Genomic DNA, 15,636 nt, shown 5'->3' with positions numbered 1-15,636 from the left:
TCATTGTTATTAGGCCCCTGCCAAATCAAATTTTAGGCTTTTCTATATCAAAGCTTCTTTGGTACCCAGATGTTTTAAATTAATAAGCTGTATTTTTAGAGCATTTTATATTCATATCAAAATTGAGCCAAAAATAAGAGTTCCCATAATTATATACACTCAGTACTCTCTCCTGCTGTCAACATTGCACACCACAGTGGCAACAATCATTATAATCCATGAACCGTGGTTTGGCACATGGTTGTCACCCGTAATTTATAGTTTTCATTAAGGTTCACTTTTACTGTTGTACATTCAATGGGTTTTGACAAATGCACAACATGTATTCCCCATTGCTATCATATATGATAATTTTTCTTTCCTAAAATCTTCTGTTCTCTGCCTTATTTATTCCTTATTCCAGACAACCACTAATATTTGTATTATCTTAACAGTTTTGCCTTTTTCAGAATGTCATATAGTTGGAGTCATGCAGTGTGTTTTTTCACTTAGTAATGTGTATTTAACTTTCCTCTGTCTTCCTGGCTTGATAATTCATTTCTTTCTATTAATGAGTAACATTCTACTTTCTTATTGAATCGCAGTGTATGTTCACCAGCTGACATATTAGTACCTTCCAAGTTTTGACATTTATGAATCAGACTGTATAAACATTGTAGAATTTTTGTATAGATGATATTTTCAGTTCCTATGAGTATAAATACTGGGATGCAAGGTTGCTGGAATATATGCTAAGAATATCTTTAGTTTTGTAAGAAACAGCCAAACGATCTTCGAAAAGTGGTGTGTCATTTTACATTCCCACTGACAGTGAATGAATCTTCCTGTTGGTCCACAGCTTCGCCAGTGTATGATTCGATGAGTTAATTATATGGTATTTTTTCTATTAGTAAATTAAATTGTTTTCTTACTGAGTTTTTATCAGTTCTTATGCAGCTTCTTATGATAATGATGGAAAGAAGGCTACAGAGCAGAAAGACCAACTGAATTTGAAATATCATGTTGTTCATTTCTTTGTTTTTTACAACTTGTGGGGCAGACCCTATCATGGAACTAGGGTAGGTTAGGATTGGAAGCTTTAGGTGGCAGTTCCTCATCCCTGGGTGCTGGGATGTGTGGAAGTCATGAGTGCTTCCCCCCCTTTTTCCCCCAGAAAAAAAAAACAAGAAGAAATAGCAGATTTGGAAGCAGTCATTAAACCAAATTTTCCCTAAACCATGGTCCTTCCCACCGTGATCCATCATGTAATCATTATAAAAAATAAAATTTATTAAAAAAAAGATTGGAAGCTTTCTTAGCAAGTGTAGATACTCAGCATTACTGTTCATTGTAAGAATCTGAAGCTGCCTAAATGATTTGTAATATTGAATCTGTTGCTCTTAAGATACGAGGTAAGATTGAAATGCAAACAATGGTATCCCACATCTCCTCCTATCATTACCCCTTTCTGGTTTTATTGTTACTTTCCACACAATCATCCTTTATAATGGGGCCTGTATAATTACCTTCTGTCCACCAACTTTCTTTGCCAGGTGTAATCTTGATTAAATGAGATGACACTGTTGTATGAAGTTTTATATAGCACTTTCTGAAGTGTACATGTGGGAAGACATGCTTTTCAGCCACTAGTCCTTCATGTTAGTGTTTAAAGCTTAGTGGGAGAGGGTGTGGTGGAACTGTCTTCGGGCAGGAGAGTGACTTGGTCTGCAGCCTCAATGTAACAGGGAACATTTGGAGTGTCTTAAAGCCAGACTGTGATTGAGTCTTTATATATACATATATATCTCCAATAAAGACAGATATTTCTAAAAAGTATGTTTTGCTGCAAAGAACTTTGAATTCTCTGTAGTTTTTTTTTTTTTGATAATTATATGTTTCATGAACTTTTTGAAGACTGCTTGGATGTTTTGATGTAGTGCCAAGTAGAAATAAAGCATTTGTGCTGGTACATGAGTGAACCACCTGATATGTACCAATAATATACTGAGCAGCACAGATGTCCATTAACAGATGACTGAATACAGAAAAAAAAAGATATATATATATAGACACTGTGGAATACTACTCAGCCATAACACAGAATGAAATCCTTTTACAACAACATCAATGGAACTGGAGACCGTTGTGCTTAGCCAACTAAGCCAGTCCCGATAGGACAAATAGTGTGTTTTCCCTGATTTGTGGTAACTGGTATATAGAGTACAGTAAGTGCAATCTATATGAGTGAAATTGACATACTGAGATTGTCTGTATTTTTGATGAAGAGTAGGTTTTTTAAATATATATGTATATTGATATTGGAGGAGCAGACTTAGAAAAGAGACACAAATAGAGACATCTTACATCATGGTTCATGCCCCAAATGGCCTCAGTAGTTGGAGTTGGGCTGGTCTGAAGCCTACAGCCAGCAGCTTCTTCCTGGCCTCCCATGTGGGTACAGGCCAAAGTGGAGGCTTAGCCTACTATGGCCAAGGGCTGACTGCCCCCCCGTTTTTCTTTTCTACTTTTTTTTTTGTTAAAATCTTAACCAATGGTGTGTTAAGACTCTGATTATAAAGTGAACTGAAAGTATCCCTTTTAAAAACTGAAAAAGAAGGAAGCTGGTTGGGGAATGTGGACAGGAGTGAGGGTACAGTGGGAAGTATTACTATGCTCCTAAATCTGTATTGTGAAATACATAAAATATGTTCACTTTATGTAAATAAGTTTAAATTTTAAAAAAAAAGCAGAAGTAGAGGTTGAGTATAACAAGTTGCAGACCATCTTTACTATCATTTTCCCTATTATTTTTTAATTTTATTTATTTGAAAGGCAGAGATACAGAGAAAGATGATAAGACAAAAAGATCTTCCATCTGCTAGTTTACTCCACCAAATGACCACAATGGCTGTTGCTGAGCCAGGCAGGAGCCAGGAGTTTCATCTGGGTCCCCCACTTTGGTGGCAGGGGCCCAAACACTTGATCCATTCTCTGCTACTGGAATGCAAGTGGAGCAGCCAGGACTGAAACTGACATCTATATGTGATAGTGATGTCGTGGGTAGTGGCTTTACCCACCATGCCACAACATTGGCACTAGTATCATGTTTATTAGCACTAAAGTACTTCCTATAATATTACAAGTCATCTAGAATTGAAATACCCATTTTTTTTGTTTGCTTTTGGTCTAAACTGCATGAATAAATCTATTGGTATGTTTGTGTTTGTTTATGATGAGTCTATTTTTAAGAATGTTTATTTCAGAGCTACATAAATCTGTGTAGACAATAAAAAAGTTAATCTCTTCAGACAACTCCAGTTCTTCAACATAAACGGGCCCAGCTCATGAACATAAATTTGTGTTGTCAAATAATTGTTTTTTCCTTTCTTCAACTTTTAAGTTTTTTTATATTTATTTATTTTCCCATTTTTTAAATTATTATTTTATGATACAGTTCCATAGGCTCTGGAATTTTCCTTACTCCCTGCTCAAATCCCCTCCCCCAACACACTGAGTTCCCCTATATTATTATAATAGTATAGTTCTTCATACACAGTCATAAGTCCATCATTACAGGCATGGACAATGGCAGGCAGTCCAGCATCCTATTGATAAGATATACCTAACAGTTTCATTGGGAATTTCATTTCTTCAAAACATTTTTTTTCTCAAATTACATTCTTCACTGATTTATAGGTCATACAATAGCATCATTTTCTTCAATAAAGTTCTTGGTTTTCATTTCTTTAGTGACATATTAGTTATTCAGTAGCATATTGTTTAACTTAATGATGTTGTAAATTTCTGTTTTGTTCCTGTTGATTTTGTTCTGTGGCTTTTCATTTAAGAGGATGTATAGTAACTGTGTAGCGGAGACTGTCATATCTAGATATGAGGATACAGTGCAGTATGCATCGCTACTTCCCAATCAAAGGTGGACTCCCAATGAAACCATTAGGTATATCTTAACAATAGGATGCTGTTCCGCTGTCCTTCAAATTCCTTGGGTAGTAGGTTGCTGTTACTTTCAGATTTGTGTGGGACCTGATATGCCAAAGGGTTCTTTTCCAGGTTCTTATTCTACCGTTCTCTTTCTGCATATCCTGCAATCCTGAACCATAGAACATGCCTGTCCACTTGATTCTTCCTGAGTGGTAGACTTGTATTTCTTGTTGGTCATTCAGTGTAACATTGCTGGATGAAAGAGTGATTGTTCTCCTGTTCCAATCTCAATGTTGTGCTCTATCATTCTCTTTATCTTAGATTTTCTTTTTTCTCCAGAGAGACCTAAATCCTTAAGACTGTGCCACCAAGCTATTTTATGATCTGATATCTACCCATCTTAACAATTTCAACTTGCATTGCAGATACAGGGACCTTTATATCTCATGTGTGAATGAATTCCAAGTACTAAAGACAAACATACACTTGATAGGAGCTAGCCTTGTGGCATAGGGTTTAAGCCAGTTCCTGTGACACTGGCAACCCGTCACAGAGTATTTGATTTAGGCCATCTGCTTTGCTTCAGTTCCAACTCCCTGTTACTATACCTGGGAAATCAATGGAAGATAACCTAAGTACTTGTGTCGCTGCCACCCACATGGGAGACTAGGATGCAGTGCCAGTCCTCTGACTTCAGCCTGTCCCAGCCCTGTATGTTTCAGCCACATGGGAAGTGAATCGATGGATAGAAGATCTCCTCCTTCCATCGGTGGCCTTTCTCTCTCTCTGCATTTCAAATAAATCAAAATAAATTCTAAAAAGTGTACTTTGTAAATTTCACTTATTGATGCCTATAAATCATCATACCTCTAATTGGTATCTCCTTGTAAAAATGTGTTAATATTTTGTTCTTTTTCTTCTGCATATTTCATTGTACTTTATGGATTTATTAAGCAATCTAATGTTTATGTAAGTAGGGAAAGAAAGATCCAGTAAAACAAAGTACTGTTTACAAATTAGTTTATTTATTCATCTTGTTACTCTTAGCTACTACCTAAAGTTGATTTAAAAAGATAAAATTTATCTGCCAGGTTTATTGTGAATAGAAGACACATGTTTCATGTTGAGCATGTCACAGCCAGTGTGTTTACATTGATGTGCTCTATACTGACTCTCAGAAGTGGCTTGTCTTCTGCCCCATCAGCCTCCTCCTTTTCCTTGAGTGTGCTGTGCAAAAGTAGCACTTATCATTTTTACATGCTTCCTATCATTAGAAATGTTGAGAAGCACCAAACTGAAGATTTCTAACATCTTTCCAAAAAATGTAGAGTATTCATAAGTTGAAAGTAAAGTAGTTGTATTCTTTAAAAAAAAAAAAGATCTATTTATTTTTATTTGAAAGTCAAATATACAGAGAGGAAGATCTTCCATCTGCTGATTTACTCCCCAAGTGGCCACAACAGCTGGAGCTGAGCCAATCTGAAGCCAGGAGCCTGGAGCTTCTTCCAGGTGTCCCACGTGGGTGCAGGGTCCCAAGGCTTTGGGCTGTCCTTGCCTGCTTTTCCTGGGCCTCAAGCAGGGAGCTGGATGGAAAGTGGGGCTCCTGGGATTAGAACTGGGACCATGGAGTATTCTTGATAATAATTAGAAAATACTCATTATATAAAAAATACATTCTGTGTACAAAGTACTTTGCTTAATACTTTATTTCATATTCTGTTCAGTTTTCTGGAGCAGTTACATTTATCTAAAACACTTGCCCAATGTGTGCATACTTATGTAATATGTATCACATATATATGTATATACTCATAGATACATACATATGTATGTATATATATTAACACGGGACTTGGGACATGAGCTCATTTTAAAAAGACCAGACATTTAACTTACAAATTACTCCATGAATTTAAAACTGATTTCTTCTGTTTTGTTTTCCGTTTCCTTGTACTTTTGATACTGCTTAAAGAAAATCGTCTCTCATTGCTGTATTAATGGATTCTTTTGATGACATCCATTCTTGAAAAGTTAACCTAATGAAGTTTATTCCCAAATATTGTGGGTGAGGGGAAATGGAGTTTGTATAAGTAACTGAGATTTTCTGAGAATTGAAAAGTAGAAACCTCCCCCCACCCCCGACAATTATAGGTGCTATCGGTGTCAAGCAAAGTATGTTGAATTATGCATGCTACAGAGTGGAAGTATGACTTCTTAGTGTTGGTGAAATAATCAGCTTGGAGCATTTAGTTTTTTTGAATTCATTCATGAAGTGATAATGATTATTATCTTCAAACGGCACCAAAACTTCCAGAGAGCCAGTAGATGGTGGAGTTGTTTATTAGAGGTAAAAGTTAAGTAAGTGCTAAGTGCTGAGATAATCCGAAAGCATCTAAGGTGCTGACGAATGTAAAAAGGATTTTTGATGTTGAGTAATATTCTTTCATCACTTTTCTCATGAAACAGGACGCTGAGACACTCTCCAAGCCCCAAAGCTATAGATGCCTCTTGGTAATATTTTAACTTTGATATGAGGTATCAAAATCAAATCGTTTAGAGTTAAGATATTTATATTCACTTTTATTTATATTCTAGGTTGGTGATGTAGTAGAGGTACAGGCAGATGAAACTTTTCCCTGTGATCTTATTCTTTTATCATCCTGCACCACTGATGGAACCTGTTATGTCACAACAGCCAGTCTTGATGGAGAATCCAATTGCAAGGTAATAGAGACAAAAATATTGCGATCAAGATGATTGTAAAAACTACTGCTTTATGGCTTCCTGTAATCTTTATTGCTTTTCCTATTCATGTAGGGCTTCTGTTGCATAATTTTCATCCTCTAAGTAAATATTCATCTTTGGGTAGATGGGTGGTGTAGAATGGAGAAAAACCCTTACCAAATAAAAGCTATCACAGTTTTTCTAACACTGCTTCAGTTTTACATTAACATTGCCTATTTTGTCTTTTAAAAAAATGGAAATAATTGGAATCACCATTGTGGCTCAGAGACATTTTTAATTTGCCTCTTGGGATACTTTCTTCCCATGTCTGTGCGTTCAAATCCTGGCTGCTCTAATTCCTGTCCAGCTGTGTGATAACACACCTGGGAAAGCAGCCAAAGGTGCCCCAAGTAATTAAGCCCCTGCTACCATGTGTGGGACCTTGATGACATTCTGGCCTCTGCCCCAGCCCTGGCTATTGCACCATTTGGGGAGTTAACCAGCAGATGGAAAATAAGTCAATCAATCACTTGATCAGTCAGTCACTATCTCTGTCTCTGTAATTCTACCTTTCAATATAAGTAATTTTTTTTTCTAAATGTGAGTAATCGTGATTGAAACTATGTGACTCTGGAAATAACTTCATATACTCTAACCTTAACATTTGATCTATTTTTAGGATAAAAGTGATGTATATTTAAAAAAAAAAACTTTTTCTTTAGCTGTAAGAAATCTAGCCAGGAACAGTTTGATTGTCTTTAAAAACAAAAAACCCAGAGGTGTAGTATGGCAAGTGTGCGTGTTTGCTGTATTATTCTTTGGAAGCATAGTAAGTATGTTAAGGTAAATTTGATGAAAATGGGAAAACATACTTCCCTGATACTTTCTAGCATAATCAGTTCTTGGCTCTTATCAAAAACATGAAGGTGTGTTCTCTGTGTGCTGCTTTTAAAGATTGTTCTTAGCTCTTGATTGATCCTTGTAGGGATTCTCTGCTTGTTTATTCCATCTGGAATTTAAAAGTAGGAGATAGTATATGGAAATATGTAATTTCTAATTTGTAATTTATTTCAAGAATACCATCTACCTATTAGATGACTAATTTCTGTGTCTTAGGGATATCATGGTAGCATGATAAGGATCTCATAATAGCATTTAAACTGATCACAAATGAAGTGATATTTTAGGATATATCAAGATAGAAGAAATCCACCTAAAGATTCCCTAATAGATACAAATTTGTTTAGAGGAAGTCTCTAATAGTATCTTTTTTCCAATTACATTGATAGAATCAAAGTATGGAGTTTTTAATAAATCAGGAGACAGTATTAAATATAGTTCAGGAAGTTCTATATATTCCCCCAGAAACTATGGCAACAGTTTTCCCTCCTGCATATGTGGTGAACTCTGAATCTGTATTAGCCCTTCTGTGCTAATTTATAAATGGGTTCACTGGAGCCTTTGAGTTCTGGGTGAGTCAAGTGTATAATATATGTTAGTAGAATACTCTAACGCAAGATGTATCATATCCCTGTCAGTCAAACAAAATATCGCCATATTGAACATTTTCAAGATAATTAATACGTTTTGTAATAGAACTATTAATGAGTTTTTGCCATTGTTAAAATTTTATGCTTATAATCAGAAGGATTATATTTGATGTATATGTCCTCTATATTGCCATATACCAAGGTGAGCAACATATTGTCTCACAGCTATAAATAAGGAAAAAAATGTTAAGTTTTCATGGGGTTTTTAGTTAACTACATCTGTGCTGCAAATGGAATCCCCTTGGCTGTCAGAATCAAGAAGAGCTTTTAGTTTTTTCATTATTTTTGAAGTCCACTGAAAGCAAGTTTTTCTTTCTAATTTGTAGTTTACTTGAAGAATACCATAAAACTTTGGAATGTGCATTGAATATTTCTATAATTCTGCCAAAGCCTCTTGCTAAAATGTACTACGTAATTAAAACCAGCAGGACATATGATTACTAGACATTTTGTTTCTCCTTTTTCTTCTGCTTTCGGCTAGACACATTATGCAGTACGGGATACCATTGCACTGTGTACAGCTGAATCCATTGATACTCTCCGAGCAGCAATTGAATGTGAACAGCCTCAACCTGACCTCTACAAGTAAGAACCACATGATTTCACTTTACTGCTCTCTGTCGGCTTTGCTTCTTTTCTTTTTTGTTTTTGTTTTTGCAACCAGTGTTACAGAAAAACTGCTGCCACTTACCGGTCTATTCTTACATGTTTTATTAACTGTTTCTTTTTCTCAGAAAGGAAATTAATCCAGTCAGTCTTATTAGCTATCATTGTGGTACCAGGCATACTCTGATTTTTTTTGTTTGTTTTTGCTTGTAAACTTAGCCATCTGATACAGTAATGAGATTTACTTAGAACAAAATAATCCCTTTTATGAGCCATACAACAGTAAAGAGAGAATGGAAGGGTGAGTATGCAGTTATTATGTTCAGTATCTTTTCTTGCAGTGATCATCATGAACTGAGAATGACAAATAGGCTGCTACTTTTCTACAGTAAACAGGTTTAACTTCAATTAAACTTAGTAAACAGTTAAATAACAGTTACATAAGTGGAGGTAGCATTAAAATAATGAAATTTATGTTGTTGTTTACCAAGCTTAGACTCTGGAATACATTGGTTAGTCGGCAGTCATTGTTGATTGTCAAAAATATGACATTACATTTTGAGACTGGTTAGCTTGGTTGGTCAGAGCATAATGCCAATGAGAGTAAAATAATAGCTTGATCCTCCTGTGAGCTAATTGTATTCTATTACGCTCTTACATATGACATTTATTGCCTATGTCAGCCACCTTGCTAATGCATGCTTTTGGTTACAATGGAGAATCAAGTAGTTGGATGTGGTTTATACAACACCTAGTAGTATGAAAATGAAATATTCATACCACATCAGGAATAATTCCTTCCCTCCTTTCCATCATTCAGGCTATTATGTAAATATTAAATAACTTGGTCAAGCTTAGTTTTGACATCAGCTCCAAGACAGAGGCTAGACATTTCAAAGATGGCAATCAGTATGCACTGGCTAAGGCTAACACCATGGTTCAGAAAGTAGTCCCAGAACCAGTAACATCGTCAGTGTCACTGGGGGAACCCGACTCAGAAGCTCAGGGTAGATCTATTTATGATATTTATCATCTTGGTTTATTTTCTAATCATCTATGATACTATTTTTTAAGTGTATAAAAATATTGTATGGTTCAATATAACTTTTTTCCAAAAAATATAGAATTCTGTAGTTACTTCTGTGTCTAATTTGTCATTTGTATTATTTGTATCTTGATTCACTCTAATATTTGTAGTAAATGAGTTTTGCCATGACTTAAAAAATGTATATGCTGTTCTGTTGTTTTTACAGGTTTGTTGGACGAATCAATATCTATAGTGATAGTCTTGAGGCTGTTGCCAGGTTAGTTTGTTATTTCTTCAATCTGTCCTTTGGGAAGGAATGTATTTCTCTTTTAAACCCACTAATATAGCCAAATACCTTTCATATAGAAAGGGATATAAAGGTGAATAGCTAATTAACCTTGTGATTGGTAGGATCTCTTTATGTTGTGGGAACATTTGAAAATAATGCTTAGAATTTCAAAATAGCTGAACTCCAGATAGTTTTTTATATTCTAAGATATGTTTTCTCATTTTCGTTGATTGCACAGTGGTTAACAATATTGAAAATGTATTTGGAGAACACTGATATAGAGTAGAGTCACTGGGAGACTAGGCATTGGATATAATACTGAAATTAGTTGTAATTAAACAAAATGAAAGCTAATTGTTATAAGGAAATCTGCAGAAAAGATGCATTTGTTCATATTCTGTCATCTGATTAATTAGCTCAACTTATTCATTTGGGCTTTATAGCCACACTCAAAAAAAAAGTCAGAGAAATGTAGGGTTATGATGGATATTGTTGATATAGAGAGTTAAGACATCTTTTGGGGGTGCCCGCATCTCATATTGTTGCGCTGGTTCAAGCCCTGGTCCCTCTACTTCCCATCCAGCTTCCTGCTAGTGTGTCTTTGAGGCAGCAAATGAGGGTTCAGGTGTGTGGACGCCTGCCACCCATGTGAAACCAGATGGAGTTCAGTGCTCTTGGCTTTGGCCTTGAATAGCTGTGACTATTGCACAAATTTGAAGAGTGAATCAGCAGTTGGAAAAATTAATCAATCTCACTTTCTTTCGGAAGTAGTTGAAAATAAATACCGAAAATCAAGTTTCCCAAAAGTCAGGTTTATTGTGTTTAAAAATGTCAGTGTGTTTTCCGAATTTTTATGTTACTAGTCTTCTATTTACACCCCTCTGTTTCTGTTTCTTGCTGTGTGTTGCTCTGTGCTGTTCTTGTCCTTTGATGACACATAGCCCTTTGATCCCTCTGTATTTATTTACTTCCATGTGTTGCTGACTACCCTTGTGCTATGCTTTCATCTGTGTAATGCCCTCAGATCCTTTCAGAAAGGGGCTTCTTTCGGCTTGCCCTTGAGATAGCATATGGCAAAAACAGAAAAATAAGTTCTGAAACCCTTGCAAGTGTATGTGTGTCATCCCAGAGCAGATGATATTGTTGACTTGTTTGGATAAGCTATTTTCATCTTTCATTTAGGTCTTTGGGTCCTGAAAATCTGTTGCTGAAAGGAGCCACACTAAAAAATACCAAGAAGATATATGGTGAATTGAATACTTCTGAGATATACTTGTTAGAAACATGGTTTGCAAAGCCTGTAAATAAACACTGCATGTAAAACAAACATGGTTGATACTGCCACTTAACTTAAATCTGTATCTAATTGTTTAGAGTTTATATGAAGCATAAGAAATACTGTATAGAATTTAAATATATTAAAACTGGTATGTCAACTGCTTTAGTAGAAGAGGGATTCGAGTTCTCACTTTCAGAGTTAAAATCAAAATCATAGAAACACTGGGAATTTGGTTGACAAGGTCAGTTTTAATCTAGTTTTTCATTGTATTTTGTTATTCCATAGGAGTTGCTGTTTACACTGGGATGGAAACCAAAATGGCTTTGAACTACCAAGGGAAATCTCAAAAACGGTCTGCTGTTGAAAAGTTAGTGTGTACCACAATTTCTCTATTTGTTATTGTTTAAAATAGTTACTTCCTGAGTAATTCCAAACAACCGTAACAACAACAGTATCAGTTACAAACAGCAGCTACCATTTTGAGCGTTTATATTCAAAAAACTATCCTCCGTGACTTATATGGTACTGCTTGATCCTCTGATCAACTTCTGTGTTGTAATTTGTATTAGCTTCTCCACTCTACAAATAACAAAATGAACTCCTAGATGACAAGTGATTCAGCTAACCTTACATAACTGTTAAAAGGCATAATTGATATGAACTACAAATTCACTCCCTTTTATTACTGGAGTTAGTAGTTTCTGATCCTCTTGATAATTGTGTATGGTACTTGAACCCAGGCAGTTGCCTCTTGGCAAATATTAAAGTAATACCTATATGACCTATGAGGCAGTAAAGAAATTAATAAGAATAAAAACTTTAGAAATGTAAAAGCAAAAAATATCAAAATTATGAGCTATAGCAAAACCACTATTGAAAGGACTATTGATCTTGTATTTTGATTGAATGTTGCCTTATATCAGAGAAAACATGGTATTTGTCATTTTGGGATTGACTTATTTCACTTAGTGTAAAGGTCTCTAGTTGACCATACATTAGCAATATTTGCTTCAAAAAGGTTTTTGATTTTCATTTTCATTTCTTCTGTGACACATTACTCATTTAGTACTATGTTATTTAACTTCATAGTGTGGTAAATTTTTATTTTTCTACCTGTTGATTTTGTTTTTTACCTTTTCATTTAAGGGGCTGTATAGTAACTGTGTAATAGAGACTGTCATATCCAAATGTGAAGATGCAATGCAGTAATGCATCTCTACTTCCAAATAAAAGTTGAACTTCGAATGAAACTGTTAACTATATCTTTCTTTTTCATTTTAGAAAGAAATTTATTACTGATTACATTGACTTAAGTTCCAAATTTTAGTGATTCTCTTTCTCTGTTTCATTACTTGAGAGTAGAAATTTTCTCAAACAGCACTAGCAAGTAATTTTGTGGGGAAAAAAAAAAAACTACTGTAACAGAAAAAATTCTTAAATCAGTGATACTGTAACAATGGTACTAATAGAGGGAGAACTTGGGCTATGACTTCATATGTAAAGTAGAGCTCTGATGCTAATGCTACGTTATTGTCACCTAATCAGCAATGCACATTCCTAACTTTAATGCAAAACAGTGGAATTTGTTTTTTCTTTATTCATATCTCACCTTATTAAAAATATATTCTGAGATGAAGCAATAGAATATGGTCTTCCTTATTTTTGATTGAATAGTCAAGCTGACTAGGGTTTGAGACACTGAAATCACTAGAGTACTCTTCTGTTACTTTGATATTGGCTTTCGGAGGCTTGGAAGACGTCTTTTTGCCAAGGGCTATTTGGATATTTATAAAATCATTAACAGGCCATACAGAATGATCAACTTAAAAATCAGTCTGCTATGGATTTATTGGATTTCAAGTTCTGCCTGTATTTGCTTGGGCTAGGCCAGATCAAATGATTTTGCAGGGCTCATTGGCCTCTCATCTGTATGCTCCCCAATCCTCCCATGTGATTATGTGTAGGAAACAGCTGAAAGAGTGTTTAATATGTAATTTTATTGCCTCCAACTCCCTGGAGAACTGATAATAGAAGTAAGCCGAGGTAGGCCAAGTAGTCTAAACAGTGTAAACCCTATAAATTATTTTGATAATGATATTTTTTCTTTTATATTATCATTTTATGATACAGTTCCACACAGGGCCGCTGTGATTAAAACCAGTGCCCGTATGGAATGTGTGTGTGCAAGGCAACAACTTTATTATTTCTTCTTCTTTTTCTTCTTCTTCTTCTTATTATTATTTTATGATACAGTTCCATAGGCCCTGGGATTTCCCTTACCCCCTCCCCAAGTCTACTTCCCCTCCCACTGAGTTCTCCCATTTTATTGCTATAGTATAGTTCTTCATACACAGTCATATGTCCATCATTGCGGACATGGACAATGGCAGAGAGTCCAGCATCCTATTGTCAAATATAGTTAACAGTTTCATTGGGAGTCCATATTTAAACTGGAAGTAGAGATGTATGCTGCATTGTATCGTCTCGTCTGGATATGACACGCTACATTACACAGTTACTATACATCCCTTTAAATGAAAAGCCTTAATACAAAATCAGCAACAGGAAGAGAAATAGAAATTTACAATACCACAAAGCTAAATAACATGCTACTAGATGTCACAGTCTCCATTACACTGTTGCTATACATCCCCTTAAATGAAAAGCCACAAAACGTAACAAGAGGAAGAAAAGAAGAAACTAAAAACACCATGAAGTTAAATAACATGCTATTGAATGACTAACGTGTCACTGAAAAAATGAAAATGAAAGAACCTTCTTGAAGAAAATGATGCTACCATATGATCTGTAAATCAGTGAAGAATTTAATGAGGAAGGAAGTGTTTTGAAGGGATGAAACTAAATTTAAAAAAAAAAAAACAAATCCATATGATACAGTTTCCACTGATCTTTGATGATGAGATATGTCTCCTGTAGGGGACAAATAGCTGGGTTTTGCTTTGTAACCCAGTCTACTCATCTGTGAAGTTTGGTTGATGAGTCTAAGTCATTTACTTTCAGGGTTACTACGAATGGGTAATAATTTGCTCCTGTGATTTTAGCAATGGGTTGTTCACTGATTTAGTCTTCTGTTATTTTACTGGGATAGTCTTCTCATCTGCCTTTGGTTTTGATGGGTGCTATTCCTTTATTCCTTTTTTTTTTTTTTTTTTGAAATGATAAGGTCATTTTTTTATTCTTTTTTTTAATCAATTACCTTGCATTATGTGACACAGTTTTATAGGCACTGGGTTTCCCCCCTCCACCCCTTCCCCCCAGATGGGTACTATTCCTATTCTAAGTCAAGAGAACATCTTTTTAACAAATTTTTTAAAAGATTTATTTATTTTATTGAAGTGGCAGATGTACAGAGAGGAGGAGAGACAGAGAGGAAGGTCTTCCGTCTGAGGATTCAATCCCCAAGTGACCACAACGGCCGGTGCTGCACCAATATGAAGCCAGGAGCCAGGAACTTCTTTCTGGGTCTCCCACACTGGTGCAGGGTCCCAAGGCTCTGGGCCATCCTCGACTGCTTTTCCCAGGCCACAAGCAGGGAGCTGGATGGGAAGTGGAGCTGCCGGGATTAGAACTGGTGCCCATATGGGATCCTGGCATGTTCAAGGTGAGGACCTTAACCATTATGCTGCGCTATTGCTCCAGGCCCCAAGAGAACATGTTTGAGGTTTATTTGTATGGTAGATTTGGAAGAGACATATTCTTTTAACTTTTCTTTACTGTGGAAGAATTTTATTTCATTTTCAAAAACAAAGGAAAGCTTTGCTAGGTGCATTCTCCTGAGCCAACAATTTTTTGCTTTTAGAATCTGGAATATGTCGTTTTATTCTTTTCTGGCCTATAGAATTTCCTGTGAGAGAGAATCTGTGAATTTAATTGGCATTCTTTTATATGTCAATTGATTTTTTTTCATATGCACATTTAAGGATCTTTTCCTTATGTTCGGTTGAAGAGAGCTTGATGATCATGTGTCATTGTGAAGATTGCCTTTGGTCCACCCTGTTGGGAGTTCTGTGCCCCTTCTGGATGTTGTTTCCCGATTCTTTCTCTAATCAGGGATATTTTCCCTTACTATCTCATTGAATACACCTTTAATCCCAGCTATCTTTCTACACCTTCTGAGACTCCCATAAGTCTTATACTTGGCCTTGTGATAGTGTCTTTCAATTTTTGAATACTTTTTTTTTTTTTAGCTTGATCCAGTTCTGCTTCCAGCTTTCTGTTT

General features: G+C 35.6%; 1 protein-coding gene across 8 annotated transcripts in view; it reads left to right on the top strand.

Moving 5' to 3' along the window:
• ATP11C (ATPase phospholipid transporting 11C) overlaps positions 1–15,636 on the top strand; it is a 167,377-nt gene that overhangs the window by 85,683 nt on the left and 66,058 nt on the right. For all 8 annotated transcript variants that reach the window (XM_058659041.1, XM_058659047.1, XM_058659044.1 and 5 more), the window contains 5 exons: positions 6,517–6,645; positions 8,677–8,780; positions 10,055–10,105; positions 11,300–11,364; positions 11,682–11,763. In XM_058659041.1, coding sequence (XP_058515024.1) covers positions 6,517–6,645; positions 8,677–8,780; positions 10,055–10,105; positions 11,300–11,364; positions 11,682–11,763 — 431 coding nt within the window. The remainder of the gene's footprint in view (positions 1–6,516; positions 6,646–8,676; positions 8,781–10,054; positions 10,106–11,299; positions 11,365–11,681; positions 11,764–15,636) is intronic.

This window comes from Ochotona princeps, chromosome X (genome assembly GCF_030435755.1).
Source record: "Ochotona princeps isolate mOchPri1 chromosome X, mOchPri1.hap1, whole genome shotgun sequence".
Lineage (NCBI taxonomy): Eukaryota > Metazoa > Chordata > Mammalia > Lagomorpha > Ochotonidae > Ochotona > Ochotona princeps.
This window is presented reverse-complemented; position numbering and strand designations above follow the sequence as displayed.